The sequence below is a fragment of the Dunckerocampus dactyliophorus genome, chromosome 16 (assembly GCF_027744805.1).
Source record: "Dunckerocampus dactyliophorus isolate RoL2022-P2 chromosome 16, RoL_Ddac_1.1, whole genome shotgun sequence".
Classification (NCBI taxonomy): Eukaryota; Metazoa; Chordata; class Actinopteri; order Syngnathiformes; family Syngnathidae; genus Dunckerocampus; species Dunckerocampus dactyliophorus.
In genome coordinates, this window is record NC_072834.1 from 10,150,290 (window position 1) to 10,178,241 (window position 27,952).

Here is a 27,952-nt window from a genome sequence, read left to right on the forward strand (position 1 = left end):
CCTGTAAGCCTTTCAAACTTCAGGGCAAGATAAAAGTTATGTAGCATATAAATTTACTTTGATATCTATCTGCAGATGAAATTTCGCAAAAGTCTGATGTGTAAAATATGTTAATTTTGCCCGGGAATTACTGTGCACAATTTGTAGTATGGCGAGGGCTACATGAGAATTATGACAACCACAAATTGTGATACAAATCGAAACATTATTAAAACGAATCGTTACACCCCTAGTGGACATGCATACTGTTGAAAAAGTGCCAACACTGAACCAAACTGCTTCCCCTATAGGCAACTGTCAGAGGAGAACGCCAACCTCCAGGAATCTGTCGAAAAGGAGAGCACAGAGAAGAAGCGACTCAGTCGGAACAATGAGGAGCTGCTGTGGCGTCTTCAGACCAGCCCACTTATGTCTCCCTCGTCCTCCCCCCTGCACCGCTCCTTCTCCACGTCCCCCATCCCATCATCTCCGTTGCTGTCATCCTCCCCTGTTCCTTCAGTGGGATGCCACTCTCCCGCCCACTGCCAAGGCTGCCCCCAGCAGCTACAGTCATCGTCTCCGTTCCACACAGCAAACCACTATTACTCCCCTGGCCCGGCCACACCCACTCACCAGGTGGCAACCAATCAGAATTACTCCCCTGGTCCAGCGACACCCAATCACAGGGCAGCAGCAACCAATCAGAATTACTCACCTGGTCCGTGCACACCCACTCATAGGGAAACAGCCAATCGCAATTCGGCAGCTTGTCTGGCTTTGCAGAGATAAATCTTAAATCGCTTTTATTTTTTTAGTTCCTCTGAATGACACGTCAAAGAGTCATCAGGCTTCGTTATGCTCCAGAGTAGTCACTACGCTGGCCCCGCTTTACGGTGTCTTGATCCTGTTATGCTCTTCAGAGTGGGGTGAGCCTGCAATTGGCTGGCAACCAGTCCAGGGCGTACCCCGCCTCTAGCCCAAAGTCAGCTGGGATAGGCTGCAGCGTACCCCCGTGACCCTAATGAGGACAAGCGGCATAGAGAATAGATGGATGGATGGAGTGGGGTGAGCGTGTGATTTGCAATTCTCTGCCAAAACACTAGGGGCAGTGTTTTTCAGAGAGTGCACAAACACAACTCTTGTTGACTAGTACTCCCTGTGTCGTACTAGTAAACAATGGTGACTTTTAAAGCAGCATCCAGATCACTGTTGCAGCTGGAACTATTTTTTGGAAGCAACAGTCACTTTTATTGTACATTTGGCGCCAAAACCAGAGGAGAAGACGTTCACGAAGGTGGTCTGTGCCACCTCTGAATGAGTTGAGGCAGAGGAGTCTTGTTTTGGGGGATTAACAATTGCGCTTTCGCAGGAGGGAAAAACCAGAAAAGATGTGCAAAGAACAGCCAACCAATCACAGCTCTGCAGTCAGTGTTAAAATTTTTTGTAGGTGCACGTCAAGCTCCGTGGGAGTGTTTGGAGGGGGAAGCTAAGCCAGCCTGCGTAGCTTAGGCCAGCACTGTGACGATGAAGCATGACGAAGCCTTGCGTATATATAGAAAGTATAAACACAGTATAATGTACGTTACTGACACAAATAGTGTCAGCGTGAAGTCACTTCAGCGCACTAGAATCCTCGCTTGTGTTCAGAACACTCAATTGACTATGTTACACAGTCTACCACTGGGATTAGTTTGTAACATAAACATAACCCCTCCCTCCCGCAACCAAATGCAAAGCGCCTTACTTCTGCAATCTCACCAGCAGAGGTCAACCAAGTTTATGAAGGACTTGTCATTTTTAATTTGTTTACTGTAGAATCCAGAGTAAAAAAAAAAAAAAAATCTACAACATAAAACAGCAACACTGGAGGGAAACCAACAGCAGCTCTTTACTATGTGTTTACTTCTAACTTATTTGTTCTACTTTTGTTTTGCTACTTAAGCACGCATGCACTGTGAATGTCTTCCAGTCTTATCGCTGTGGTTTGCCTTTTTATTTAGATATTTATGATGGAAATGAATGGTACAGAGGACAGTCTTGTGATATAAGGGTCTATAAGCTATTGACAGTGTCTCACAAAAGGTGATTACACCCTTCACATGTCAGCAGACATATTATTATATCTTAAGGGACAATAGTATAGATATGAAACCTGGATATACCTCTATACTATAAGTAGTCAGTGTATAGATTCATGTTCTGTCAATGAACCACAGCCACCTCTGTCGCGACCATCATGCGAAAAAAAGCAAAAGACGTCAATAGACGTCTTTGGCAGTCAACATTACTTTTTGAAAAGACACCAATAGACGTCTTTGGCAGTGAAAGAGTTAATATTACATTAAAGTTCCCATTCACTTGAATTGGTCATGGGTCTGTAAAGGGGCATCACTGGGTCCGTATCCAGGCCGAGGTCCACTATTCGGTGATGGCTGCTCTAAAGTATATCCAAGTTTCATTTCTCTGGTATCGTGGATTGAGAAGACATACTGTAATAAAAATGCCGTCTGAAATGTGATGGGTGTATGACTTTTGGTAGACACTGAAAATGAAAAAAGGTAACACATGTTAACCTTTAGTTTACCTCTTAATGACATATAGAGCATTTTAAACTCGGAATCACTTTGGCTTAAACATTCTTTTTATCGACACATTGTTTGTGTGATCAAAACTTCTTCAAATAACATTCAGGGAATTGCTCCTGCAAATGTAACAATATTTTCTGCAGAACTCACTCTCAGTTATCCTGTATTATTTTAAGAAGCAATAGAAACCAACTGATATTGTAAGGTACAGCCTTAGAGTCCACATGGGGCTGCTTCGCCCAAGTTGACGTCCCGATCTCGAGTCAGTTTACGTGAACGGTGTCCTGCTGAAGAACGCAACAGGTACTTAGTCTTTGCATGAAAACAAGCAAATGTAAATAAAGAAATATCAGACAAAAGGTTATGTTGTACAGTTAGACACTGTTATAGTGAGAGAGAGTCAGGAAGGAGGCCAATACAGAATAGGGGGTTCTGTTACAGCATTTAGCAACATGATGTTATTTCCAAGTTGCACTTTTTTTTCCTCAGAAACTTTAAAGTTAATGTTAATAACCAGCACTTTTTGATGATCGCCATAAGTAAACTGTCATTACATGGAACTACAAGGTTTTTTTTTTTCTATTTCTACGGTTGGTAGACAGGGTTGAATGCTCTTAAACAAAAGGAATGTCGTGTATTTCCAAGTTTGAAACCACTTTATATGATTTTTTAAAAATGATTTTCAGAATGTCAATTGTAAAAAAACAAAACAAAACAAAAAAAAACTGCCAGTCACTCAGTCACTGTGTTTTCAACTGTTTAGACTTTTACTTCAGGGTCACTTCAGGTGTACAATAACACAGTTTACAATGATGCAACACAATAAATAACAGTATATAGTTACATGAATGAAGACAACACTAATGACCATGCCGATGTGTCCTGTGGACATCTGTGTCGCACTCTGCGTCGAATGTGAAAAATGTACTGACTGTATTTTATATCATTCATGTGATTTGATGAAACGTAAAGGACCTCTTGTCTTGTAGCAGGCAGCCATTTAACATGTCAATATGTAGCACTCAGTCCCTACAAAACACCAGAATTGACATTGTAAATTATGCCGTTACAAATCCCTTTTTAAAAATTGAATCTTGTGACACAATTACCCCCATATGGATTTGGTCCAGAGGGAATGAATGTGTTTGTTCTGGCACTGATTGTACTACTGTATGTCTGAATGTAAATATATTCTCTGTACACAAGTTGTGTCTTATAATGCACCGACAAAGTAATAGAAGCATGTTTTGTCATGTCTTTGCTGTTTCTCTTCGTTGAACTCGCATTGCATTGTGACGGTCATACATGTAGTTGTACAGTGTGGCAGGCCAATCAATGAGAAATGACATCAACATCGTTGTCACTATGCTAACGTGTGCTATGGGAATGACAGATGTTAGGGATTGGTGCTGCCCCTCCACTTATCACTTGTGTTAGGCTATATAGTAGTTTTTCATCACAAACATTAAAGTCTACTTGAGTATCATGACTGTCTATATGTCTTTTTATATAATAATAATAATAATAATCATGGAACATGTATTTTCTTACCTGTGTGATGACTGTATGTGTTTTTCAGTGTCTTGCAGTTCTCGTCTATATTGTTCAGCTTTTTCATTGTGCGATTTTGTTTTATTCCATTCCATTTTCTTCTGCTTTTTCGGGTCCGGATCACGGGGGCAACAGTCACAGTAGAGGTCCGGACTTCCCGGTCCCCGGCCACCTATTCCAGTTCCACAGGGAGGATGTCAAAGTGTTCCCAGGCCAGCTGTGAGACACAATCCCTCCAGCGTAGGTCTGTCTTGGGGCCTACTACCGGCTGGGCATGCCCGGAAACCCTCACCAGGGAGGAGTCCAGGAGGCATCCGGACTCAGGAGCTCAGTGAATTCCAGTGTGGAACTGTGACAGGATGCCACCTGTGCAACAAAGTCAGTCGTGAAATTTCTTCACTCCTAAATATTCCCTAGTCAACTGTCAGCTGTATGATAAGTGTTTGGGAACGACAGCCACGAAGTGGTAGGCCACGTAAACGGTCAGCGGATGCTGAGGCGTAGCGTCAATCGCTACAGACCAGAGTGGTGCAAAGCACGCCGCCGCTGGACTCTAGAGCAGTGGAGACGCATTCACTGGAGTGACGAATTGCACTTCTCCATCTGGCAATCTGATGGGCGAGTCTGGGTTTGGCGGCTGCCAGAAGAACAATACTCGTCGGATTGTGCCAAGAGTAAAATTTGTGTAGGGGGATTATGGTCTGGGGTTGTTTTTCAGGAGCTGGGCTTGGTCCCTTAGGTCCAGTGAAAGGAACTCTGAATGCTTCAGCATACCAAGACATTTTGGACAAGCCCATGCTCCCAACTTTGTGGGAACAGCAAAGCAAAGGTCCATAAAGACATGGATGACAAAGTCTGGTGTGGATGAACTTAACTGGCCTGCACAGAGTCCTGACCTCAACCCGATAGAACGCCTTTGGGATGAATTAGAGCGAAGACTGAGAGCCAGGCCTTCTCGTCCAACATCAGTGTGTGACCTCACAAATGCGCTTCTGGAAGAATGGTAAAAGATTCCCATAAACACACTCCTAAACCTTGTGGACAGCCTTCCCAGAAGAGTTGACGCTGTTATAGCTGCAAAGGGATTACAAATTACGGTACTTATGAACTTAAGTTCATATGCCAGTCAAGGCAGGTGAGATACTTTTGGCAATATGGTGTAGTTTTTGTGACATGCGTTAAGTTCCACACGGCAGACATGATTGTTTTGGTTTTGTCACGCTTGCGCACTGTGGGCGGAGGACGCTGCCCAAGACACTACACTGCACGCAGGGTTTGCTGCGTGCTGCAATCGTACTAGCCACAGGTGACCAGCTTTTGTGATCAGCGTTGAAAGGCATTTGTCAGCATATGCTGATCACGTGTTTTTTCATGGAAATCTGATACTGATCGGTGGCCAGTCGATCGGAGCGTCCTTACACAATACACATAAAAATATAATATAAAAATGACTCATAAAGGATAGGTTATGAATTAATTTACAAGTTTCAAAGATTCCTAGAGAACAAAGCCCTCTTTGGTTGCAACAGTTTATACATTTGATTTGTCAAAGTATGCAATGGATTAATTAACTCCAAAAAAATCAAGACATTGCGCTGCCTTTAATTCAAATTATTATTTGATTACATTATTTGATCAACCAAATCCTCTGTAAAATATATGTCCCTAGATTGGGGATGAAATGTGTGTGGGCATTGAAATGATGTGTTACGCAAACAGCAGTCACTTCCGCATGAAGTGGGAGATGACGTCCATCGGCAAGGGGAAGATGATTGTGGAGTTCTTCTCGGCTGCGATGGTGTTGAGGGTCTGCAGGTAACGAAGCTGCAGAGCTGATGGAGACTCGGCGATGACGAGAGAGGCCTCCTTGAGGGCGCGAGAAGCGTTCATCTCACCCTCAGCAGCTATCACCTGTACCAGCAAATCAGGAAGGGGCGGTTAGTGTGACCTGTGGCTTTTTACATGCACGACTATGCAGGTGCTGTATGTCCTAACCTTTGCCCTGGCCTCTCGTGCCGCCTCTGCCTCAGCAGCCATGGCTCTTTGCAGCTGTAGGGGAAGCTTCACGTCTTTAATCTCCACCCGCTCCACCTTGATACCCCAGTTATCTGTAGCTTCGTCCAGGCTGGACTGAAAAACAAGATCGTCTTTGCAGTGAATGCGGTGTTTTCCGCAAACAGTGCAGTCCATGGCGCATGACATACCAGGTGATGTGTCTCCATTGTGCCAACTGTGATATTTACAGTATAGTTGGCTATGTAATTCTTCAAAAACTGCTGATAAATTAAATGAAAGGGTATCTTTTTAATGTTTTAATGTAATTTTCAATTAAATGAAAGGGTATCTGATTCCTTTCAGTGTTTTCTTCACTCATGTTGCTATATATTAGCAGAATAAGCATTTTATCCAGTCTTATTAGCCTTTACAATACTATTCCATGACGAAGGGGCATTAATACTATCATCTACTATTCTACTTCTCAACCGCTGCAAACCAAACGACAAAAAATTGTCAAAACATGACCCACTACTATGTTGCCTGTGCCTTTATTTTTCTGACAAATATACCCGATGGTGGTACTGTTATTAACCCCAATTTGACCCCAGATTGACTAAAAAAGCTCAGTGTGCTCTACAAAACATTCATGGTAACATTTTACCGAACCACCATAAAATTTGCTACACAACTTTAAGGGACTGACAATCACATGTTTTGATTGCAAGATTGGTTGATAAACATCAAGTAAAGTGGGTTTGCACGGGCACACGCCGGACTTAGCAACTAATTGGCCATTATCACTGACCGTTTGTCTAATGATTCTAAAACTAGGACACGAACAGGATGTCCGTTTCACATATGCTAGAGTCAATTCCAAAGCATTTTTAACACAAGCCATGGGGGGTGATGAAAAAATGAGGACACATTTATTTATACCTGCATGCTGTGAGCGATGCCCTCGCGGTCAGATAGGACCTCAGCCAGGTTCTTGGTCCCCAGGACGTTCCTGAGTGTGGTCTGAGCTAGCAGACGGGTGGCGAAGTCAGCGTTGGACACATTGGCCACAGAGGCGATGGGGTCATTGACGCGGAAATACACCACGCCATCCACGCTCACTGTCACTGAGTCCTTGGTCAGTATCTAGACTCAACAACAACAACGTTTTGGTCAGAAGACTTTTTTTTTTTAATTATATACAATATCAGGCACATGTTTAGACACACCTTCTCAATGAAGAGTGTTTTGAATGGGACTTCATGTATAAAATAATCACATAGACACATGATGAGTGCTTGTACAATTAAATTAAAAGACAATAATAAAATGTTTGGTAAATTAATATTTCTCAGTGAAAACAGTATTTTTGTAAAAAAAAAAAAAATAGTGACAAACATGTATTTATATTTAATTTATCACAGTGATTTTAGTCCATTTTTTTCATATTTTGATTATCTTGAAGATCTTATACATGAGTTTTGTTTGATTTTATTTTTAAAACACTGTTTTCACGGAGACATATTAACTTAACACTATGTTTACTATTGTTGTTGCAGTGAATTACGTAAAAGATTTTGTGCCGTGAAAGGGCCAAAATATTAGAAACAGCTCTCGGTATGTTGCAGTGCAGATGTATGCGGTTATTTTCTATGCCGCTTATCCTCACTAGGGTCGCGGGGGTTTGCTGGAGCCTATCCCAGACGACTTTGGGTGAGAGGCGGGGTAAACCCTGGCCTGGTCACCAGTCAATCGCAGGGCACATATAGACAAACAACCATTCACACTCACATTCATACCTATGGACAATTTTAGAGTCGCCAACTACAACCACGATAATCAAATAGGGCTGATTATTAAAATGATTAAAATCTTTAATCATATTAATCATGGTTTTCAAATTAATTAATCATGATTAATCACCATGTCACACTATGTTACCTTATATTAACTTATCATATTACCTTATCATTTTCTTATGTATTTTAAACTAGCAAAGAGTACATTTGGAATACAGGAAGTGAACCAATGTACTGCGAAATATGTGAAATGGATGGTGGGGTAGGATTAAATAAGCTTTGCTTCTTCCTACTCCTTTTTGGACATGTAGAACGGTGAATTGTACTATTTGATGTATTCCAATGTAACTTGTATGCATGTTGAAAATAAATTCAACTATTATCATGTCTGAAATACGCCCATTTTTACTGTATTTTATTGAAAGAAAGATAAATGACAGGGCAGGATTTTATTATATTTGTATATATTAGCAGTGCCAAATTAATTTAAAATTTAAATCGAGTTAAGAGATGGCACACACGTCTGATAATCTATTCACCGAACACTGGTTTCTTTAATAGAATATTTGAATCAGACTTTCAACTGTTATTATGAGCAATGAGGAATTACGTTCAAAGACACCACGTCATTTAAGTTGCATTCACATGTTTTGAGTGAATTTTCTGGGGTTTCCGAGCACGCATAAATGCAGCAAATTCGACTTCCTCATTAAGAGTTACAAAGTGAGTGATAAGAATATCCACTTACTGATTTTCATTACCTTTCTGTTTATGTAGACTACCCATACAGGCATTATAAAGACGTTATTGTGATAGTCGGAGTGTAAGTGAATGCATCTCGCAGTCTGTCTCGTGACAATGAGGAAGTGTTGTTGCAATGAATGGACGAGAGATGTGTTGGTTTGGAGTAGGAGTTCATACGTAGTGTTGGAACTGCACTGCTGTTGATGTGTTCAGGTAAGAATGAAGTTATAAAAGAGCGTCAGACAATGTGTGATTCTGTGGGGAGCTACACTGTGCCGCCGTGTGTCGTCATAACAGAGAGCCGTGGCTTGCAATGATTCGTGTGCTAAAACATTTTATGTAATTAATTAAATGTATTAGTTACCGCCGTTCACGCGCTATTTTTGACAGCCCTATAATAAACATACGGTTTAATTAATACACCTCTGAAAGTTTCAGTTGAAGATGACTGTTGTTCAGTTTGCGAAGGTAGTATTCGTGTATTCCCATCAGACTGTGACTGTGCAGGTTTTATTATGATGCACAACAATACCTCTTGCGGAGGGATGTCAAAGGAAACTGTTCTCAGATCCACTTTGACAAACGAATCAGTGCAGGGCAAAATGAAGAAGATTCCTAAAAACACACAGAATTTGTCAGTGAAATCCCCTAAATGAGGAAAGGCAAAACTACAAATACAGCATGTTCCCATACCTGGTCCTTTTGCCTTCCTGTCTGTGATGCGGCCTAGTCTGAAGATGACTGCACGCTCATACTCCTGAACTATCTGCGAGAAGGAAAGTGCATTGGCTCTAACCATAACAGGAAATGCAAATTTCAAACGGCTAAACCACTTGATTTTATATCAACCCACCTTCAGACAGAACCAAATGGTGATAGGAAAAAGGCAAATCGTAAAGATTCCAACCACTATGACGATGAACCACCCTGCACATCCCAAAGACCCGGTGCGCTCCGCTACAAGAAGAGACGACGGGTTATTTTGATGTTGTTTGAACAAAAATGATTATTTTAACCTTCTAACACTGGCGTGCTTTGTCAAACAACCCGAAGGTCCGAGAGTGGGACAATAGCGTGGTTGTATAATACTTAATTAAAACGTGGTAATCTAATATAACGCATTGTTATTCAGCTCCACCTTCACTCACAGAGAAACGCAACACAAAAGGCGACGCAAACAGTAAAATGTTGACACGAGCAACGTGATCTCTGCTCACATAAACGAAACGAGTACGCAAGGGAAGGGCCTTGTGCGTCATAGTTTCCGATGCAAGTAATGGAGATGGTAATGGTTTAGGTTATTTGAAAAAGACTTAACAGTTACACTGTAGTACAGCACATGTTTACACGTGCACAACAGGACGAATCCTACCCTTTCTCTGTGTCTCAGCAGTTCCTGATGGTCGAAACACCGACCAAATATTTCTGCTTACATAAAATAACCCTGTAGAGGCTTAGAATTCTTGACATACAGTATGTACAGCGCACATATCAGAAGTCAAACGTGTGTTAATGTCATCTTAACTTGCACAAAGCATTGATTTCATGACCTACTTACAGTATCATGTGCTTTTTAACTGTGCTTAATCAGCATTATTCTCTTCTTCGCGCTCAAACCCCACCAGTGCCGGTTCCCTGTCGTTGACCTAAAGTCATTTATTTATTTTTTTGCTATTGCTCTACAAGGAGGACATGATTGCAGATCACACCGTGTCATTGCAACACTGGCTCACATGACTGATCATAATCACTGGGGCGGGGGAAGTGGGAGTGGAGCTCGGGACACTTTATGAGCGCTGTCGTAATGTTCCATTTCCTATGCACTATTTGTCTTTTGTATTCATCTTATTTTGACATGAGTTATAGTCCTGAAATAGATATTCATTATTTTTTACCTTAGAATATATTATTTTGTATTCATTATAGTTTGATATGGGTTATGTGCTTGAAATAAATGAGTGTATTATTTTGTAATGATTATTACTACACATTCATTATTTGTAAATATTACATAAATACATATTATATGCCCATTATTATTGTTATTATGTTGTATATTGTATTTTTTATATACACACATATTTGTAATCGTATTTCATTATTATTATATTATAATTTTATATTTCTATATATGCAATCATATATGTACTCTTTATATACTGTATAGTATACAAATATGGTATTATTTTTTATTGTCTTGTACTTTTTTGTTTTGTATTATTGTATTTTTAGATTGGTAATGTGGTAATAATAATTATTATTATTATTATCATTGTTGTTATGGATGTTATTTATTTTATTCCTTCATTGTATTCATATGTTTCTTATTATATTACTCTATATTTTGGTATTATTTTTATCTTATACACATACAGATCATTGTTTTATATTATATTATATTATATTATATTATATTATATTATATTATATTATATTATATTATATTATATTATATTATATTACATTATATTATATTATTTCATATTTTACTTGCTCATTTTTTATTATATTTTAATAAATTATTAATTATATTTGTAGATTTCTATTGCCTGAAATTAAGGATCATATGTATTATTTTTGTAATTCATTTTTATTAGTAGTAGTAGTAGTAGTAGCAGCAAATATGGCTGTAAGTAGGTAAGTAGATGCTAATACTACTGCTATACTATGCCATACTATATATTAGAACGTCATAATTCAGTATACCATATCTTACATATTATTGTTGTGTGATTTTTGTGCGACATACGTTATAGCCGTATAGTAAAGCACCACAGCATAATTCAGTGTACAACCCGATATGGTCTTTATCTACTGAAAGAAGCATTTAAATGATTAAAAAAAAAACACTTGTGAAAAGCTCGGTGGACGTGGACGCGCAAACACTCCCAGGGACTCTTTATTTTACTGTTTCTATGACGATGGAGCTTCACAAAGATTACCCTGCGGCGTTCCACCTGCACAGGTGAACTTACAAATACACACTGTAGACTAAGTGCCGAGAGCAGGGAATGTTAGTTCATCTAAGCCAGCGTAACCGTGCCTGTGTTTTCACAATATCACACAAAATAGAAAGAAAAAGATGTTAAGCTTACATATTAAATTGTCTTTGCTCATCCCTCGTCTCTTCTGGCTCTCCATTTGGTCCTCCATTTCCATACGCTGGGTGAAAGTGAAGCCAGGAAGTCACTTGACTGGGAGGAAGAAGGAGAAGTGTTACTAATGGGCAGGAAGGCAACCAGCCTTTTAAAGCTGCAGCCTAAATGCGAAGCTGAAAGGAGGTGAAGGTGTGACTCCTTTGTGTTGATCATCAACAGAGTGTAATCAGTGACACCTCCTGGCAGGCTCATGCCTTCGATTTTCCCTTCCTATTGCATTCTAGTGGTGGAAGCATCAAGGTTTGGGCTTGTGACTGTACCAAAAGCTGAAAAAGGAGATGCAGATGAATATTTTTGCAATGGCCCAGCCAGAACCCAGACCTAAACCCAACTATAAATATACATGCGCAAGAGATGATATCGCAATCTGAGAGGCTGTTGGTGTTTTTGCAAGGAGGATTGTGCAGTGCATGAACTGCAACCACAATCGATACAGGAAAAGCATGTTCCAAAACAACAAACCACTGAAACGACTCCCCACACTGAAACCAAACACCTGCAAGATAAGCGATGATATTGTTTCATGTCAAGTTTGACTCATTTATTCCACTAAAACAAGATTTGAATTTAATTGGACATAAATAAGGTGACGGGCCGCATGGTGGCCTAGTGGTTAGCATGTTAGCTGCACAGGCAGGAGAGGAAGGGTTCAAATCTCTCTGCGTGGCGTTTGCACGTTCTCCCCGTGCATGTGCGGGCCAGTCCGGCTTCCTCCCGCGTTCCAAAAAACCCCCCATGCGTGACAAGCCAATCGGAGACTCTAAATCAGGGGTCTCAAACTCAATTTATCTGGGGGCCGCATCTGGTAAAAAAAAAATAATAAAAGTACAACTAATCCAATCTTCTGAATCGTTATTCAGAGAGACCTGGTAGCTCTTGCTCTTCCACAGCGTCGCTGGAAGTGCTTCTGGCTTCCCAGCATGCATTGCGGCTCTTGTTTTTACAGTTAATGTAGTTGTGCTGTCATTTTTGTGTTTGCACTGTCGAAGTACATCATGGTTCGAACATCGCTCCCTCACTCTATTGCTGTTTTTCAATAATTACTTAATGATCGCCTATTATTAGTCAAAACATATTGAAAGACAAGTTATAAAGTATGTAGTATACTGCTCACTAGGCGTCAGTAATGTTACATGTTATATTACATTACCTTCACACTGCATGTAGTAGGCCATGGCATGTCCAACATGATCAAGTGACAAAAAGTTCTTCTCCCATTTCGTGTGGAAGTGGTAAGCTTTTGGCTTCTTACTTTGTCCTTCTCCCCCACTGCATTTGAAACACTTTCTTAAGTTTTGAATAAATACACTGGAGAGGCTAATGTCAAGTTCTTTTGGACGCCGCTGAGGTTGGACGTAGTCAGACAATCATTTCAGACTTCTTCAAAGATACTGAGGGTTATGGAACAAACAAGTCAAGTGGTAGACCCAGAAAAAGGTCACCGGCCCTGAGCCGGGGAGGATCCGATTGGTTGTCCGTCAAGACACGGGACGATCCTCGGCCCAAATGACGGTTGCTACTGGTGCCAAGTGCAGTCCAATAACCATCAGATGGCATCTGCGAGAAAAAGCAAAACAAACGTCTCCAAAGGCCTTGTCTCCTATAACACCACAAAATTGCCCAATTAGAATTTGCATGAGAGCAGCAAACATGGAAAAGTTGAATTGAAATTTGAAAGAAAGTTTTATTTTCCGATGAAGAAAAATGCAACCTTGACGGTCCTGATGGCTTCCAACATTACTGGCATGACAAGGAGATCCCACCTGAGATGTTTTCCACGCATGATCTGGGGTGCTTTTTCCTTCAATGGAACAATGGAGCTTCAGTTTGTGCAGGGGTGTCAAACGGCAGCTGGCTATGGGGAGATATTGCAGGGAGCATCCCTCATGACTGAAGGCCCTCTTCTGTGTGGTAATGACTGGCTTGTTCCAGCAAGACAACGCTACAGTTCACAATACCCACAAAGGACTTCTTCCACAGGAATAACCTCACTCTTTTGGACCATCCGGCATGTTCCCTTCATCTAAATACAACTGAGAACATTTGGGGATGGATGGCAAGGGAAGTTTACAAAAATAGACATCAGTTTCAGGCAGTGGGTGCCCTCCGTGAAGCCATCTTCACCCCCTGGAGCAACATTCCCACTAGCCTACTAGTCAGTCCCACTAGTCAGTTTAATGGTTGTTTGTCCATACATCCATTTTCTATACCGCTTCTTCCTCATTAGGGTCGTGGGGGCATGCTGGAGCCTATCCCAGCTGACTTCGGGCGACAGGCGGGGTACACCCTGGACTGGTCGCCAGCCAATGGCAGGGCACATATAGACAAACAACCATTCACACTCACATTCATACCTATGGGCAATTTAGAGTTGCCAATTAACCTAACATGCATGTTTTTGGAATGTGGGAGGAAGCCGGAGTACCCGGAGAAAACCCACGGGAGAACATGCAAACTCCACACAGAAATGCCCAGGGGAGAATCAGCCCCACGTCTTCCCGCTCTCCAAGCTGTTACTGTGTTGGCCAACGTGCTAACCACTAGACCACCATGCGGCCTATGGTTGTTTGTAATAAACAAATAAATAAAAGTTTTTTGTCTCACTCCCATTTCTTCTTTTTGCATTTTGAAGTTCTACATAGAACCTCTTTAAGATGCAACAGTGCAAAATGTAAATTTTTTCAACTGGTCTTAAAATTTTGACCAGGAGTGTATGTCCAACTGGCAAGCGACCAGTCCAGGTTGTACCCCACCACTCGCCAGAAGTCAGTTTGGTTAGGTTCCAGCTCACCTGCAGCTTGCCCGTGACCCTAATGAGGACAAGCGGTGTAGAAAATAGATGAATGGACGGATAAATGGGGTGACCTCAAGGGGGACAGCACACACGAGATGCCCTCGCAATCTGACAGATGTGGAGCAATTCTGCAAAGAAGAGCGTGCAAACATTGCCATTGTGTCAAAATGCGGCGTATAATAAATAAAATGAGAAATAGTATACTTATACAGTTTTGGAACAGAGTTCTATATTTGAATAGTATTGAAGTGAATAGTCCTGCTTTTTAAAATGTTTTATAGTAAATTATTGTCATCTAATAAGTATTAACTAAATAATAACTATTAAATTGAAGAACTATTTCAAGTTAAATGTGTGTATTTTGGGTCAGTAAAAACACAATTACATGTTTGTATATCAATAGTAAAATAATAAGTTTGTATATCAATTGTAAAATGTAACCTATGTGTTCACAATATAACATTAATAGATGGAAAAGATATTGGTGGAAAATTATTTGGAAAATATAAAAAAAAACAACTATAAAATATTGTACTATATTACCATTTGTATTATATTAAAATAATAATACAATGATTGCTATATTTTTAAAACAGCATACAGTAATTCAATGAATTCTTTTTAGGAGGTGCACACTTACAAGTATAAATGTGTTGTAGTTTATTTTATCTATTTAATTTATACAGGTTATAATTCCAAAAACATTTTATAAAGTTTTGCACACACCTTCTCATTTCATAACATTTAAAAGTGGTTCAAACTTCCGGCTGGCGTTATATATTTCATTATTATTGGGTCTACACAAGTAACATTTCAAAGACCCTCCTAGAACTCGTGATTTTTTTTAACAAGCTCCAGCTTCCCTGCAACCCTGAAAACAGGGTAAGTAGTAGAAAACGGATGAATAGATTCATAGGGTATCCTAAATGTAGTCTTGAGTTGAAGTGGAAAATGCTTATTTCCATTGTGTGATGACTGCGTGTTAGAGGTCTCAGGGTTAATAGTCACATGTCTGATGACTGATACATGAATCCGAAAGTAGCACTGTTGGTTACACGGCACTGTTAAGTATGAGCCAGAATTGGTCTTTTGCGGCAATTTTATTACATGTCACATTCTGTAAATAAATGCTATATAACAATTTGAAAGATCAGCTGCTCAAATGTAGGAACTTTGTATGTCCAGTTGTTTGTGTGCTGGGTGTTTCCTTTTATTTAGTCCATCTGGAGTCTTTTCATGGTATGGGCTTGGCACAGTCATGACATGGCATAAAAACAAATACAGCAAAAAAAAAAAAAAAAAGTTTACTGAAGGAATAACACAAAGATAGGCAAACACAATTAAACAAAAGAGTGTAACAAAAGGGCTGAAAGTAACAGTAGGTAAGAAAACTACAAATGGCAGCAAAGTGTTTTACACATTGACATCATTGTTATTGTTACACTGAATAGCCTACCAAGTGTCAGTTGAACATTACATTACAGTATTTGAATTATTTCATCAATTAATTGGTATTATGATCACAATAAGACTACTCCATTTCATTACATGACATCATGTATAGTTTGGCAATTCATTTCGGTAAAAGACGCTACAGTTAAAACTACTCAATACTGATACTAATATTTACATCTATGAAAAACACACATACTATTTCTTACTGATTTCATGGTCTTTTGTCTTCTGGGCAAAAATATTTGATATACGCGTCAGTAAGGGCATTTAAGAGCATGGAACTGTCGCAGATGAACAGTGCCTCAATCTACGGCGCATTTCACTGCCAACCCAGCTGGGGATGCAGGCCAGGCTGGAGGGGGAAGGGATTTCCTGGGCCTGCGGGGTAGTTGGTGAAAGAGTTAGGCTGAGGGGGGAACCTTTCCAAAGCAGATGTGGGATGAGCCTGGAACATAAGAAGCTTTTATCACACAAGCATACACGTGCCTCGAAGAGTGGTGTATACGTGACACAATGCATGTAGGTGTGTGTGTGTGTGTGTGTGTGTGTGTGTGTGTGTGTGGGGGGGGGGGGGGGGGGGGGGGGGGTGTACCTGCAGCAAACCAGGCTGCATGGTTGGATTGTGGAGACCACCGAGAGCAGCAGGGGAGGCGGACGGCGAGAAGCCAGGGACGCCCGGGAAGGACAGCAATCCAGGGAACCCGCTGCCAGCTGGAGCCTGGAGGCCGCTGCTCAGCCTGGAATAAATACCATTGTACTGTACCACGACGTCATGCGAACATACAAATAGTATACTGTATAGAACATAACTGTCTATGTCGTGAATGTCGCCATCAGGGTGTGGCTTGTGAAACATGTTTATTGACAAGATAAAATATCTAGCTCACATTAACTGCAGGGCAGGGCTGTTAGAGGCAAAGTCTACATGCTGCACTCTGAGCAGAGTACACTCAGTATAAGGTTACACTTGAGGTAGAGGCAAACAACGTGCTAATGACTAACAGAGTGAATGGGGATGCCTTTTTAATCACATCCATTTTCCATATCAGGAGAAAACCCGTGATGTAGTTGACCTAAAGGTAACTGATAACACATTGGCCTACTGTAATAGCCATGGTTTCCATGACAATATTAGGTGTAACATGAAGCTACAATGCTGCGATTGGCTGGCAACCAGTCCAGGGTGTACCCCACCCCCCCAAAGTCAGCTGGGGTAGGCTCCAGCATATCCTCGCAACCCTAATGAGGAGAAGCGGCATAGAAAATGGATGGGTGGATGGATGAAGCTATAATGATGTTATACTTCTAATATGAAAATCATCTGCTTCACACTTCCCCCATCCCACCATGGTATTACATTGAACAAGTGCAAAGTGACAGTGAATATGTAAAAAGTGGCTAAAGTGCACATTAGCACTTCTTGGAGCCACACACTCTTATCAGAGGCAGGCGTGGACAAACACAGGTGGTTAGCATTAAAGCTACAGGCACATGAAACAGCATGTTCCCAGTAGGCCGCCTCATTAAAAGCATGTTTCTACTGTCTAATTCCTGCATCAAGGCTAGATTTTGGCCCTCACACTTCAAATACACTGTTGTGGCACATCGTGAGACATATTCAAAATTGTTGAAAAATATGGTACCTTTAATTGATCAGTGGAAAATGTTCTCTGACATACCCAGGCTGGAAGTTGGAGCTGAAGGCAGACGCAAACCCGGGTAAAACCGGCGATGATGCCGGTACGCCAGCTGCGGCTGCTGCTGCTACAGCTGCCGCCTGCAGTGGTGCCACCGATGCAACAGACGACGGAGCCGCTCCTGGTAGGCCTATGAAAGAAGGCAACACTGGGCTCCCTGCACCGTGGCCTCCTGAAACGCCCAAACCTGGGAAAGCAGCAGGGCTTGCACCAGGCGGTAGGCCTGGGAATATAGAGGGAGCAGACGTGAGGCCTAAGCCAAAAGGAGCGGCTGCGTTAGGTGCAGCGCTGGGAGTCAGGCCGGGGTAGATTGAGGTTGGCGGGGGATTAGAGATATTGGCCGAGGGGGGCATGGCGGATATCGATGAGGGGATGGAGGTAGGAGGAATGGAGGAAGACAGAGCGGGGAACGGGGAGAGGCCCTGATAGTGAGTTGGGCCTGGGCTGGCAGACAAAGCCTGGAGGCCGGAGATGGCAGCAGGACTGGGGAGGGAGACTTGAGGAGAACCTGAGGGGTGTGCCAGCCCTAAAGAACGGGCCAAGGCAGCCTGCGCCGATCCGGGGACCAACAGAGGGCTCGCAGATGGCGCTCCAGAATGAGACGTCCCCTTGAAAGCAGAAGGCACGGGGCTGTTACTACCACTACTGCTACCTCCTGCGTGTCTGCTGAGAGCTGCACGCTGCTGCTCGTGCGTAAGGACTCCACGTGGACCCATGGCAGCCTGAGCCTGGGGAGGATGACCATGGGAGGGTTTGGGGCTGGGGCCTGGGGTGGAACAACTTGGAATCCCTGGGGTGGTAGATGGCGTTCCAGAGGGGGTGTAGCTACGAATCACCGAGCCAGAGTGGTTACCTGTTTGTGGGGTTATGCTATGGAAGGCAGGTCCTGCTTGATGGTCTGTAGACTGGGAGAACGTCCTCTGCTGAGTCAATGCCATGGAGTTCACCTGAGACAGGACATCGGGGCCACTGCGGGAGGTGGCAGGGGTGCCCGGTCGAGAAACAGAATGGAAAGGAGAAGAGGGGAACCCCCCGCTGCCAGGAACAGGAGTTCCACAAGGGGTTCCTGAGGGCGTGTGGGCTTTAATGACAGACGATGGTGTAGGTGTGGCATGGCCGGTGGGGGTCTGCGGACCTGCTTTGATCACAGATGGAGAAGGTGCCGGGGACGGAGATGGAGCGTTGGGGTTGTGAGAGGGCACCATACCGGGAAAAACAGGTGTGATGGGAGTTGTGGGAGGTGGCTGGGCGGGGGAAGCCTGGGGTGGGAGGGGAGTGGACGGTGTGGAGCCATGCGGAATTAGCAGCGGCCCACTGTTGACTCCTGGTGTAGTGTTCTGGGGGTTGCCTGGTTTGGTATAACCTAGTGGTGGAAAGACATCAGGAAGATTGTCATTCTGTTGTCACCTGCCATGATCACACTTTAACTTTAAGTTGGCACCCAACACAAAGAAAAAAAGGAAGTAGGCAGAGGTGGACTATCCAGAGAGCTTCCCAGCGTGCAACTTTACCTTTGGGGGGATTGTCTTACCATCTTATACTTGGGTTGTCAATTTGTTTGTGCTATTTGCAAAGCCAATGAAAATAGAGAGTTTGTTTGTGTCTGACCACATGCCGCCCCAAAGGCCCTGAATTTCAAGTAAGCAATCAAAGCGATGCAAGTTGAATTTCCCCTCATGAGCTGCAAGCACCGGTGAGAGCATTAGTCTGAAGAATAGGCAACAAAAGACCCCATTGCTCACTTAAATAAAATTAGTATCTACACCGACTGACCAGAAAACATAACAGCAGTGCAATTACCGTATTTCCTCAAATAGTGGTGCTGCATTACAAATACTAGGGCTCCATTTGTCCACTAGGAGCTTTTAATTACCTTTATGATGATTAACACCACCATGTATTGTCTGTGGATGTCTTTACCACAACAACACACTACCTTCACACAGCAGACATGGCATCTGTAAAGCTGAGGTTTACGATGGTCTTTACAGAGAAAGTCCTTCTGTATTCAGCGCAGCGCATTCTGGAACAAAAGCTATATTTATAGTTTTCTTCCCACAAATATGTTTTTTTTTAATACATAATATACACTTGGCACTCTGAAGCTGAGTGAATACGCCCCAGATACTATATGTGCAAAACTCTAAAGTGAAAAGGTACTTATAGACTGAAGGTAAACAAACATAGGGGACAGTGTTAAAGCGTTGAATGTACCAGGACTTGTCATTTTCTGGTCATTCAGTGCACCGCAAGGCACAAAAAGAAGCTTATTGAGCACCATTAAAGCGGCAGAGGGCACAAGTAAGCAGCATGCCAACTTCTTGGGCAACAAGGTTCAAAGGAGTTCTATCTGCTCACACACACTTGCATCTATGTGGAACCATACCTGCTACTTTGTGGGTGGAGTTGTAGGGAGGAGGGGGCACATTGGCCGTTATGACCCCTCCCACAGAAACAAGGCCTGCGTTGTTGTACGCACCTGAGTAGCAGTTGCAAATATTGTCAATGCCCACCATGCAGTCTCTCGCTCTCTCTCACAGACACACCCATACTCGCACGCACGCACAAACACAGTACCCGTTAAAAGTACATTGTAAATCAAACCCACAACAGTCTTAAAGCTGTATGTGTTTTCATCTTGTGTGTTCCACTACGTGTCTTGGTGTTCCTTACTTGGTGCAATGGTAGCGTGGGGTCTGCACGGGGGTATGGGGTAGGGCACGGGGCGATGAGGGTTGTAGCTTGAAGGAAACTGGAATAGAAAACACATTAAAATGAAGCAGCTAAAGGCTTTGGTGTCTGAAGTGACTGTTGAAACACAAGGCAGGCCACACTGGATCACCATCCCATTCCTACTTGTAGAAGGGCCTTACTGGTTTGAAAGGTCCAATTATCCGAGCGGCAATCCCTTTCCCCTCCATACTGTTTGCAGTGTCGTCTTTCTTCTCCCCTTCCTTTTTAATTGGAGGGATTCCCTGTGAGCACAAGTTACACACATGCAGGTCAGGATCAGTTCGGCTCAAACTGATAAAACTTGCGCAGTCATACTTGTTAATTTTTGATGTTGTTAAAGCTTTGCCGGAAAAAAAACACGAGTGCACATACTTACTGGAAATGTGCCAGCAACTAGACTGGGTCTCCCTTTTGGGTATGGATTTCCTGGTATTATACCGCAGGATGAGATCATGGCTACAGGCGCCTTGCAACCCACCTTGCATACCTAAAACACAACACAATACTGTCTACTGTCCACAAAAGCAAATAAGCGTCTCTAATTAGCACCGGGTGAGAAAGAATTGGTGATTACAGCTGTGGCTGTAGGCAACCTCTTTATGTAGCTGTTATTAACGCCGCAATATGGCAGTAGTTGCAATTCAAGTATCATGAGTGGTCACCACCCAGCAGCTTTTATCTACCTCTGCATGCACTTTAAAATGCGGGTTGTGCTACTCAGCTGCTGGTGTGAAACTCCTGCATGTTCTACTTGCCGTACTGTTTACAATTAACTTGTCAGCGGTATTAACGCTGGCTGAGCGGTTTGCTCCTAAACGCTACTACAACATTGGTTCTGTTGCTGCTGTGTTGTGCAATATACTTGTTAATAAGTGACCATGTGGTCCATGAGAGCTATGGTTTACCTTCTACTTCATAATGCATGCATGAAGGCGTTGCAAATGATGAGTTGTCAGATTTCTGAAATAACAGCCTCTCTTCAGTTGTACAATTAATGCCTAGTCTTTGGTTTAGGTAAATTAACTCCCTGGCTATAATTACAGCATTTACGGGGATAAACAAGGATCATCCTTAAAAAATAAACACACAGACACACAACATAAATGTGCATTATTTAGCAGGTTCCTCTTCCATGTTTGTGTTGTCATATTAGTTAGCCGAAAAGACCTGCTCCAGGATCCTGCGAGCCCGTTTCTTCTCCGACAAGTGGATGCGAAACAAATCTTCTACAGGGCGGTAATTCTGGGCATCTGAAATGTTCCTGTAAGGGCATGAAGAAAAACGGCTTACAGAGAAACCAAACAAAACGGAGCAATTTCACGGCCGAATGAACCAACAAGGATGATGTTACAATACGCCCAGCGTATTGAGTTTTTAAAGTGCACTCACAAAGCAATCAGCTCCAAGACAATCAGCCTGTCCTTTGAAAAGGTGAAACAGTTCAGAATGTTTGCGACTTTCGTTGTCGGGATTGCAACCATTTTCTAAAAGCAGAAGATGAAAAGTCTTTTAAACACGATAGCAAGACAATACTTCATGCAATAAATATGCGCGTTACTTACATGCTGCAGAGCTTTTACGGCTTTAATCTGAGGTTCTGCCCATGAAAAGTATTTCAGTATCTCCATCACCTGCAGATGTTCAAGAGGACAATTTATGCTGCTTAGCAGTACAGTCAGTGATGGGAGGTGGCTTCCATAACATACAGTTATCAAACAGCTTACTAATAAAATCCTAAACTCTACATGGTGTTTCTAATTACCTGTTCACTGGAGAAGTATCCATGAACCTGCTCGATGGCTTTTATGCGTTGATCAGTCAGGACACACTGAAACAAGATGAGAAATCAAAAAACCCAAAATTAAGAGAGTACTTCTCAAAATGAAGTGTAAGCAAGCCTTACCTTCCTTATTTCATCCAAGACGATGTCAAATGATTTCTTATCCATGATGATAACTCTAACAAATCTTATCTTTGTCTTTCAATGTACCACACGAGTGGTAGTTCCACTATCCACGCCACAGTACAGCACAGCACAGCTTCTACTGTGATTTCCAATAACTTGCCTTAAGATGACTTAGCGTATGTAAGGCCACATAATTCTGGCCTGAATACACTATTAATAGAAAGCATATTCTAAAGCAGTCGATAGTGGCTCTTTACAATGGCTTGACGCGACAAATCTCTCTTCCATTTGAACAATGACTTCCAAAAAGAAGCCACAATGCGACTGCAGAGTGCACAGCCTGCCTGTATCACATAGCTAACAACAAGCTAGTTAAATTTAGCAGCCTCAATAACGACCACATTTGAACTATAAGGCGCTAGAATGTCCGAGAGATTGTTTTGTCTATCAGTTCCACCACTGTCCTTTTAAGACCGACACCAGGGGCTGTTAAAATAACTTGACGATGATGAAATTAACACCAAAAACGCGACGGCAATGATAGCACCGATGCTAGCTGCACTGACAGCTGGCGCTAGTAACGTCAACACAGTAGAGGACCCCTCAAGAGTATCTCTGAAGAACGCCATATATCTTATTGTAATAAAATGTAAAGAAAATTCTTAAAATGTAACTATTTATCAACAATATTTCTATGTCTAAATTAGTTTTGTGTATGTACGCGAAGCCTATATTCTGAGCTCATTTTACTTTAAAACAGATTTTGTTTTCGACAGGCAACGCCTTGGCCATTTTAAAGCGGCATACAGGAAGTAAACATAGTCTGAGACGCGCCAGTGTTTCTTCGTAGAGAACAATCTGCTTCTAATATCACAAAAATGGATCGCTTTTCATGGTCAAATGGTCTTTTAGAAATCAACGAGACGTTGGTAATACAACAACGAGGCGTCAGATTGTATGACGGCGACGAAAAGGTATAGTTTTGTCTGTGCTCCGTATGATACGCGCAGCTCTAACAACATGTCAAATATTAATGTTTTTTCTACTTTACGATAGGCTAAACTGGATGTTGGAATTGTCTTATTGAGTACACATCACTTGATTTGGAGGGACGCAAAAAATCACGTGAGTTCTTGTCTGTTGAGTGAATTGTGCATACAGAAAACAAAGTAAACATATACGACAGACTGCTTACAGGCCTGCTCTCGATTGTTACTTTTCTCAGGAATGCTGTATTTCCATGCCACTGTCGCAGATCATCTTTTTTGAGGAACAGGCTGCAGGAATAGGGAAGAGGTCAGTGAAGTAGCTTGGTATTAATTAATAATAACTTTGTTTCAATCACTTATTTTGTTTACACCTGTACTACTTCTTTACTATCATTCGTTGTAGTGCAAAAATTGTTATTCATCTGCACCCTGCACCGCCCCACAAGGAGCAAGGCCCTTACCAACACAGCAAGTTTTCCTACATCAAGCTCTCCTTTAAAGAACATGGACAGATTGAGGTAGTCCCACAGTGTTTTCATTGCTATGATACATTTTTCCACGGTAAACAACGAATGTGCTATTTATTTACAGTTTTTCAGGAGGCTAACAGAGGAAATGACTCAGAAAAGGTGGGAGAACACGCCCGTTTCACAACACATCTCATCAGCAATTTCGTCACAGGTTAGGACTTGACTTTCTATCGTTTTCTACAGTATAATTAAATGTTGGTGTACAGTAGGTGTGTAGTCCCACAAGATGGCAGTATTGCTTAGACTGCATAGCTTGCTTAACCTTTTTTTTTTTTTTTACCACAGAACTCAGTGTCAGTGCCAGTGATTTGTCTCGTTGTTGATATACGTAGCATAGTTTGGTTGAAATTTACAAGACCTTTGATGTAATATTTCATCATCCACTAAGTACTTTGTTACCGTGTGTTTGTGTCTGACAATGTTTGCGGTGATTACATTCATCGACATTAATTGACCAGAAAATGTATTTGCACATGTCCAACCGCGGACTACAACTTGTCCCCAGCTCACTGTTTGTTTTTTTTCCTCTTCCATTGTGATCCTTGCAGTCAGGAAGGACGCGCGCGGTGGGGATTGTTGGCATCGAGCGTAAGATAGAGGAGAGGAGGAAAGAAACGGACAAAAACATCTCCGAGGTATTGTAAAATGAAAGGGCTACTTCAATACTATGTCCAAAGTTAAGGCAATACACTGGAGATGAATTCCTCTTAATTATCAATGTAAACAACAAATATTGGCACTGTTTTACAGGTTAGTTTAGTTTTTATAAATTATGGCTATTTTGTGCTTATTTATTTTCTTTTGTTTGTAGGCCTTTGAGGATCTCAGTAAGCTTATGGTAAAGGTAAAGAATGTCTTTTTTTTATTCCTATTTAGATAACATACAGTATTTTACAAAAGTGAGCCAGCAAGCGTTGTTACTACAGTATTTCTTCACGAGGGACAATACTATAGCAATGAAAGTTGGCTATACTTTAGAGTAGTCAGTGTACAACTTGTATAGCAGAATAGATTTACTATCCACTGAGAATGCGTCAACACGCAGCCATTATTGTCTAAATAACTGGCAACACAAGTGAGTGCCAACATAATTGTGTTATTGTGTTAGCGTGACTCTTACTGTAGAAGTACATATGGCTGCATTTAAGTATGCTCAGAAAGCACATTCAAATACATCTACAAGTACACTCAACATACAGTATGAATTCAACGTAAATGATGTGCTGTCTTTGAACTCAGCCCCTCATTGCTCACAATAACACAGTTAAAGTGTGATTCAAATGTTCGGCTACTATTAAAGCAAAGACATTTTCAGACACGTGTGCTATCATTTAGCTTGATTTCAATTTTCAGTTCATTTGGAGCTGTTAATACATACAAATATATATAACTGTCTTGTCATTTAACTTTCTGTTCATAAAATACAGTAAAAATGGGCATATTTCACACAATGGCAAATGGTGATTAATCATGATGAATTAATTTGAAAACTGTGATTCATTTGATTTAAAATTTGTAATCATTTGACAGCCCTAGTTTTCTTTTATGGTCTTTTCACCCCTCACATGATAACAACCTCTTTTGATGCTTTTTAGGCCAAGGAGATGGTGGAGCTGTCCAAATCTATAGCAAACAAAATTAAAGACAAACAAGGGGACATAACAGAGGATGAGGTGAGAACTGGAGATGACCAACCAAAGTTACACATATGATGTACACACACACTTTTATTTTATATCATTTCCTGCTTTATAGACAATCCGCTTCAAGTCCTACCTGCTGAGCATGGGTATTGCTAACCCTGTCACCAGGGAGACACACGGCTCTGGCACGCATTACCACATGCAGCTGGCTAAACAACTAGGAGACATGCTCCAGGCCCCTCTGGAGGTAAGCATTAGATACTACGCTTATCTCTATCTTTACTCAATTTACCACATTACTTTCTCAGGAGCGTGGAGGCATGATGGCGCTCACCGAGGTGTACTGTCTGGTCAACAGAGCTCGAGGCATGGAGGTAATGCTATTAATACGACAAATAATGAAGTCTGAATCAAATAGAGGTTGCTTCATCCCCTTTTCTGCAGCTTTTATCCCCGGAAGATTTGTTGAATGCATGCAAGATGTTTGAATCCTTGAATCTCCCATTGAGGTGAGTTGAATTAAAAAATATTTCTATTCATGTTGTGTACGTTACAGGATGTGTATTAACAGAATATAGGGGCGGGGTGTAGAGAACCAGCCAGGCTTTTCCTGCCTCGCTTCCTGTTTTTGGAAGTATTGCACACTTCCTGTCAGCTCTCAGGATTTTGCCCCAAACACTCTCTTTGTTTGTCTTCCACACTTAAATTGCTGCCTTTTTACGATGACAAAAGAGTCTTAAATCATTTCCAGCTCGAGACGCATGATTGTGTTCTCTGTAGGCTGTGTGTGTTTGACAGTGGCGTGATGGTGGTGCAGCTGCAGTCTCACAGCGAAGAGGAAATGATCGCCTCAGCACTGGACAATGTGAGCTCCACAGTTGTCCCAGATAGTCCACACGTCCTTGAAAAATATGTGGAAACGAGTCAAGCTGCAGATGCACCTCGCCTCACGTTGCTTTTCACCCATCAGGTGTCAGAGAAAGGTTCTTTAACAGCAGAGGAGTTTGCAAAACTGCTGGGTCTATCAGTTCTTCTGTCTAAAGAGCGGTAAGTGTCAAATACGCAACTCAGTGTCGTACAATTCGGGGGGAAATATGCCTCAAAGGTCGCATCCTAGACTTCAGTTCAACGAGCATCAAAACATTACCTCCGTGTGTGTCTGTTTCGCTATTTCTTGGGCTTTTTGGTGACAATTATTCCAAAAGAAGGACCAACCTTGACAAGGGACTGTTAACTTCAGGTAGCACGAGTCCCTAGCTAGCTAGTGGTTAGCTGACTGGCTAGCTTCTCTATGAGTCATCACTTGTTAGCGTCTTTTTACATGTGTATGAGACATACAAAGCCATCTTCCTTTGTTTTTAAGGTTACGAGACTGTGTAAAGTGTTTTAAATATACAAATTTTATAGTAATTATCTTATTTTTACACTTGTTTGACACTTGGGAAGTCGTCTTCATGTGTTAAAATTAAGAGTGTAACATATTCATATTACAGTGGTTAACTTATTTCTTCCCTGGAACAGATGAATTCATTTACACTATGACCTTTAGGGGGTTTCCACTGTGTTTGTTTTCTTATTGTTTGTCCTATATTGTGCCTTTTTGTTCACTTTATTCTCCTCCTTGGCTGTATTGCAGGTTGCTACTGGCCGAGAAAATGGGCCACCTGTGTCGAGATGACTCGGTGGAGGGTTTGAGGTTCTACCCAAACCTCTTTTGAGCTGTTTGCATCCATCATGGATTATTAGATAGAAATGTATCAGAACTTTAATGCAGACTGACTGTATTGTGTACAAAACCGGTACCTTTTCCTCCTGCTGGAGTTTACATCAATAAGAATAAACATGTGATAGAGAAATGCTCACAGTGCATCAGAAATCCAAAATGATGTTGTAAATAAATGCCACTTTTGTCCGTTGTGTATTTACTGCTCCAGGCTGCATCTCAAGAGAAACGGTCCTGTTGTGGAGGTGAAATAAACGTCTGGGGACCACACTTTGATTAGATCGAGTGATTAGATTAGCCTGCCATGTGGTTAATGAACTCAATTCAGAGCTGAAATTAAATAGAGCAGGTCATCCTAATTAGGCTTAAACATACACAATAACAGTAGGTATACAAATATTAAGCATAATGGGTGCTGTTGTTGCACCATATTGATAGAAGGGCATTGTTTAGTACTGTAGTGCATAACCAGCATGGCTCAGCAAAGTCATGCAATACAGTCATGCAGATTTGTTGGCTCTACAGTTAAAAGTGCATTGCGTAAGCACATGTCTTTTGTTCTTCTTTACTTTTTCGGTATTGCCCAGTTTCTCAGTTTTTACACGCAGGAAACTTTCAAAGAAAGAAGAAAAAGCCTTTATTAACTGTACATGCAAATTTAACAGGTCATTCAC

General features: G+C 41.7%; 4 protein-coding genes across 8 annotated transcripts in view; 2 read left to right on the plus strand and 2 right to left on the minus strand.

The window, feature by feature from the left end:
- The window catches only part of mtus2a (microtubule associated tumor suppressor candidate 2a), a 44,554-nt gene extending 40,252 nt beyond the window's left edge, over positions 1-4,302 (plus strand). For 2 of the 3 annotated variants that reach the window (XM_054754214.1, XM_054754217.1), the window contains one exon: positions 291-4,302. In XM_054754214.1, the coding sequence (XP_054610189.1) occupies positions 291-768 (478 nt within the window). In that variant the 3' untranslated portion in view covers positions 769-4,302. The remainder of the gene's footprint in view (positions 1-290) is intronic. The other variant, XM_054754215.1, reaches the window with a different exon arrangement.
- Positions 3,318-11,912, minus strand: stoml3b (stomatin (EPB72)-like 3b). The gene is made up of 7 exons (XM_054754223.1): positions 11,746-11,912; positions 9,504-9,607; positions 9,344-9,416; positions 9,183-9,265; positions 7,050-7,253; positions 6,111-6,245; positions 3,318-6,026 (listed from the first exon to the last, which is right to left on the minus strand). Exons 1-7 carry the CDS (start codon positions 11,807-11,809, stop codon positions 5,838-5,840), a joined length of 852 nt encoding a protein of 283 aa, XP_054610198.1. The 5' UTR covers positions 11,810-11,912; the 3' UTR covers positions 3,318-5,837.
- Positions 8,774-27,863, plus strand: vps36 (vacuolar protein sorting 36 homolog). Of its 2 annotated transcripts, none has more exons than XM_054754221.1 (14): positions 8,774-8,863; positions 23,450-23,518; positions 23,619-23,689; positions 23,786-23,900; positions 23,974-24,063; positions 24,461-24,547; positions 24,724-24,756; positions 25,508-25,585; positions 25,668-25,802; positions 25,864-25,929; positions 26,000-26,064; positions 26,336-26,420; positions 26,526-26,602; positions 27,192-27,863. In XM_054754221.1, the coding sequence occupies exons 3-14, from the start codon at positions 23,634-23,636 to the stop codon at positions 27,271-27,273; spliced, it is 969 nt and encodes a 322-aa protein (XP_054610196.1). In that variant the 5' UTR covers positions 8,774-8,863; positions 23,450-23,518; positions 23,619-23,633; the 3' UTR covers positions 27,274-27,863. The 2 variants fall into 2 exon arrangements, with proteins under 2 accessions (XP_054610196.1, XP_054610195.1); XM_054754220.1 differs by lacking the exon at positions 8,774-8,863 and adding an exon at positions 21,286-23,367 and having other exon boundaries at positions 27,192-27,858.
- proser1 (proline and serine rich 1) lies at positions 15,684-22,984 on the minus strand. 2 transcript variants are annotated; one of them, XM_054754218.1, is made up of 12 exons: positions 22,391-22,984; positions 22,250-22,315; positions 22,050-22,118; positions 21,877-21,971; positions 21,655-21,748; positions 20,864-20,974; positions 20,628-20,729; positions 20,428-20,506; positions 20,141-20,233; positions 17,737-19,117; positions 16,650-16,794; positions 15,684-16,502 (listed from the first exon to the last, which is right to left on the minus strand). In XM_054754218.1, exons 1-12 carry the CDS (start codon positions 22,433-22,435, stop codon positions 16,377-16,379), a joined length of 2,406 nt encoding a protein of 801 aa, XP_054610193.1. In that variant the 5' UTR covers positions 22,436-22,984; the 3' UTR covers positions 15,684-16,376. The 2 variants fall into 2 exon arrangements, with proteins under 2 accessions (XP_054610193.1, XP_054610194.1); XM_054754219.1 differs by lacking the exon at positions 20,141-20,233.
- Positions 27,864-27,952: the final 89 nt, after the last annotated feature.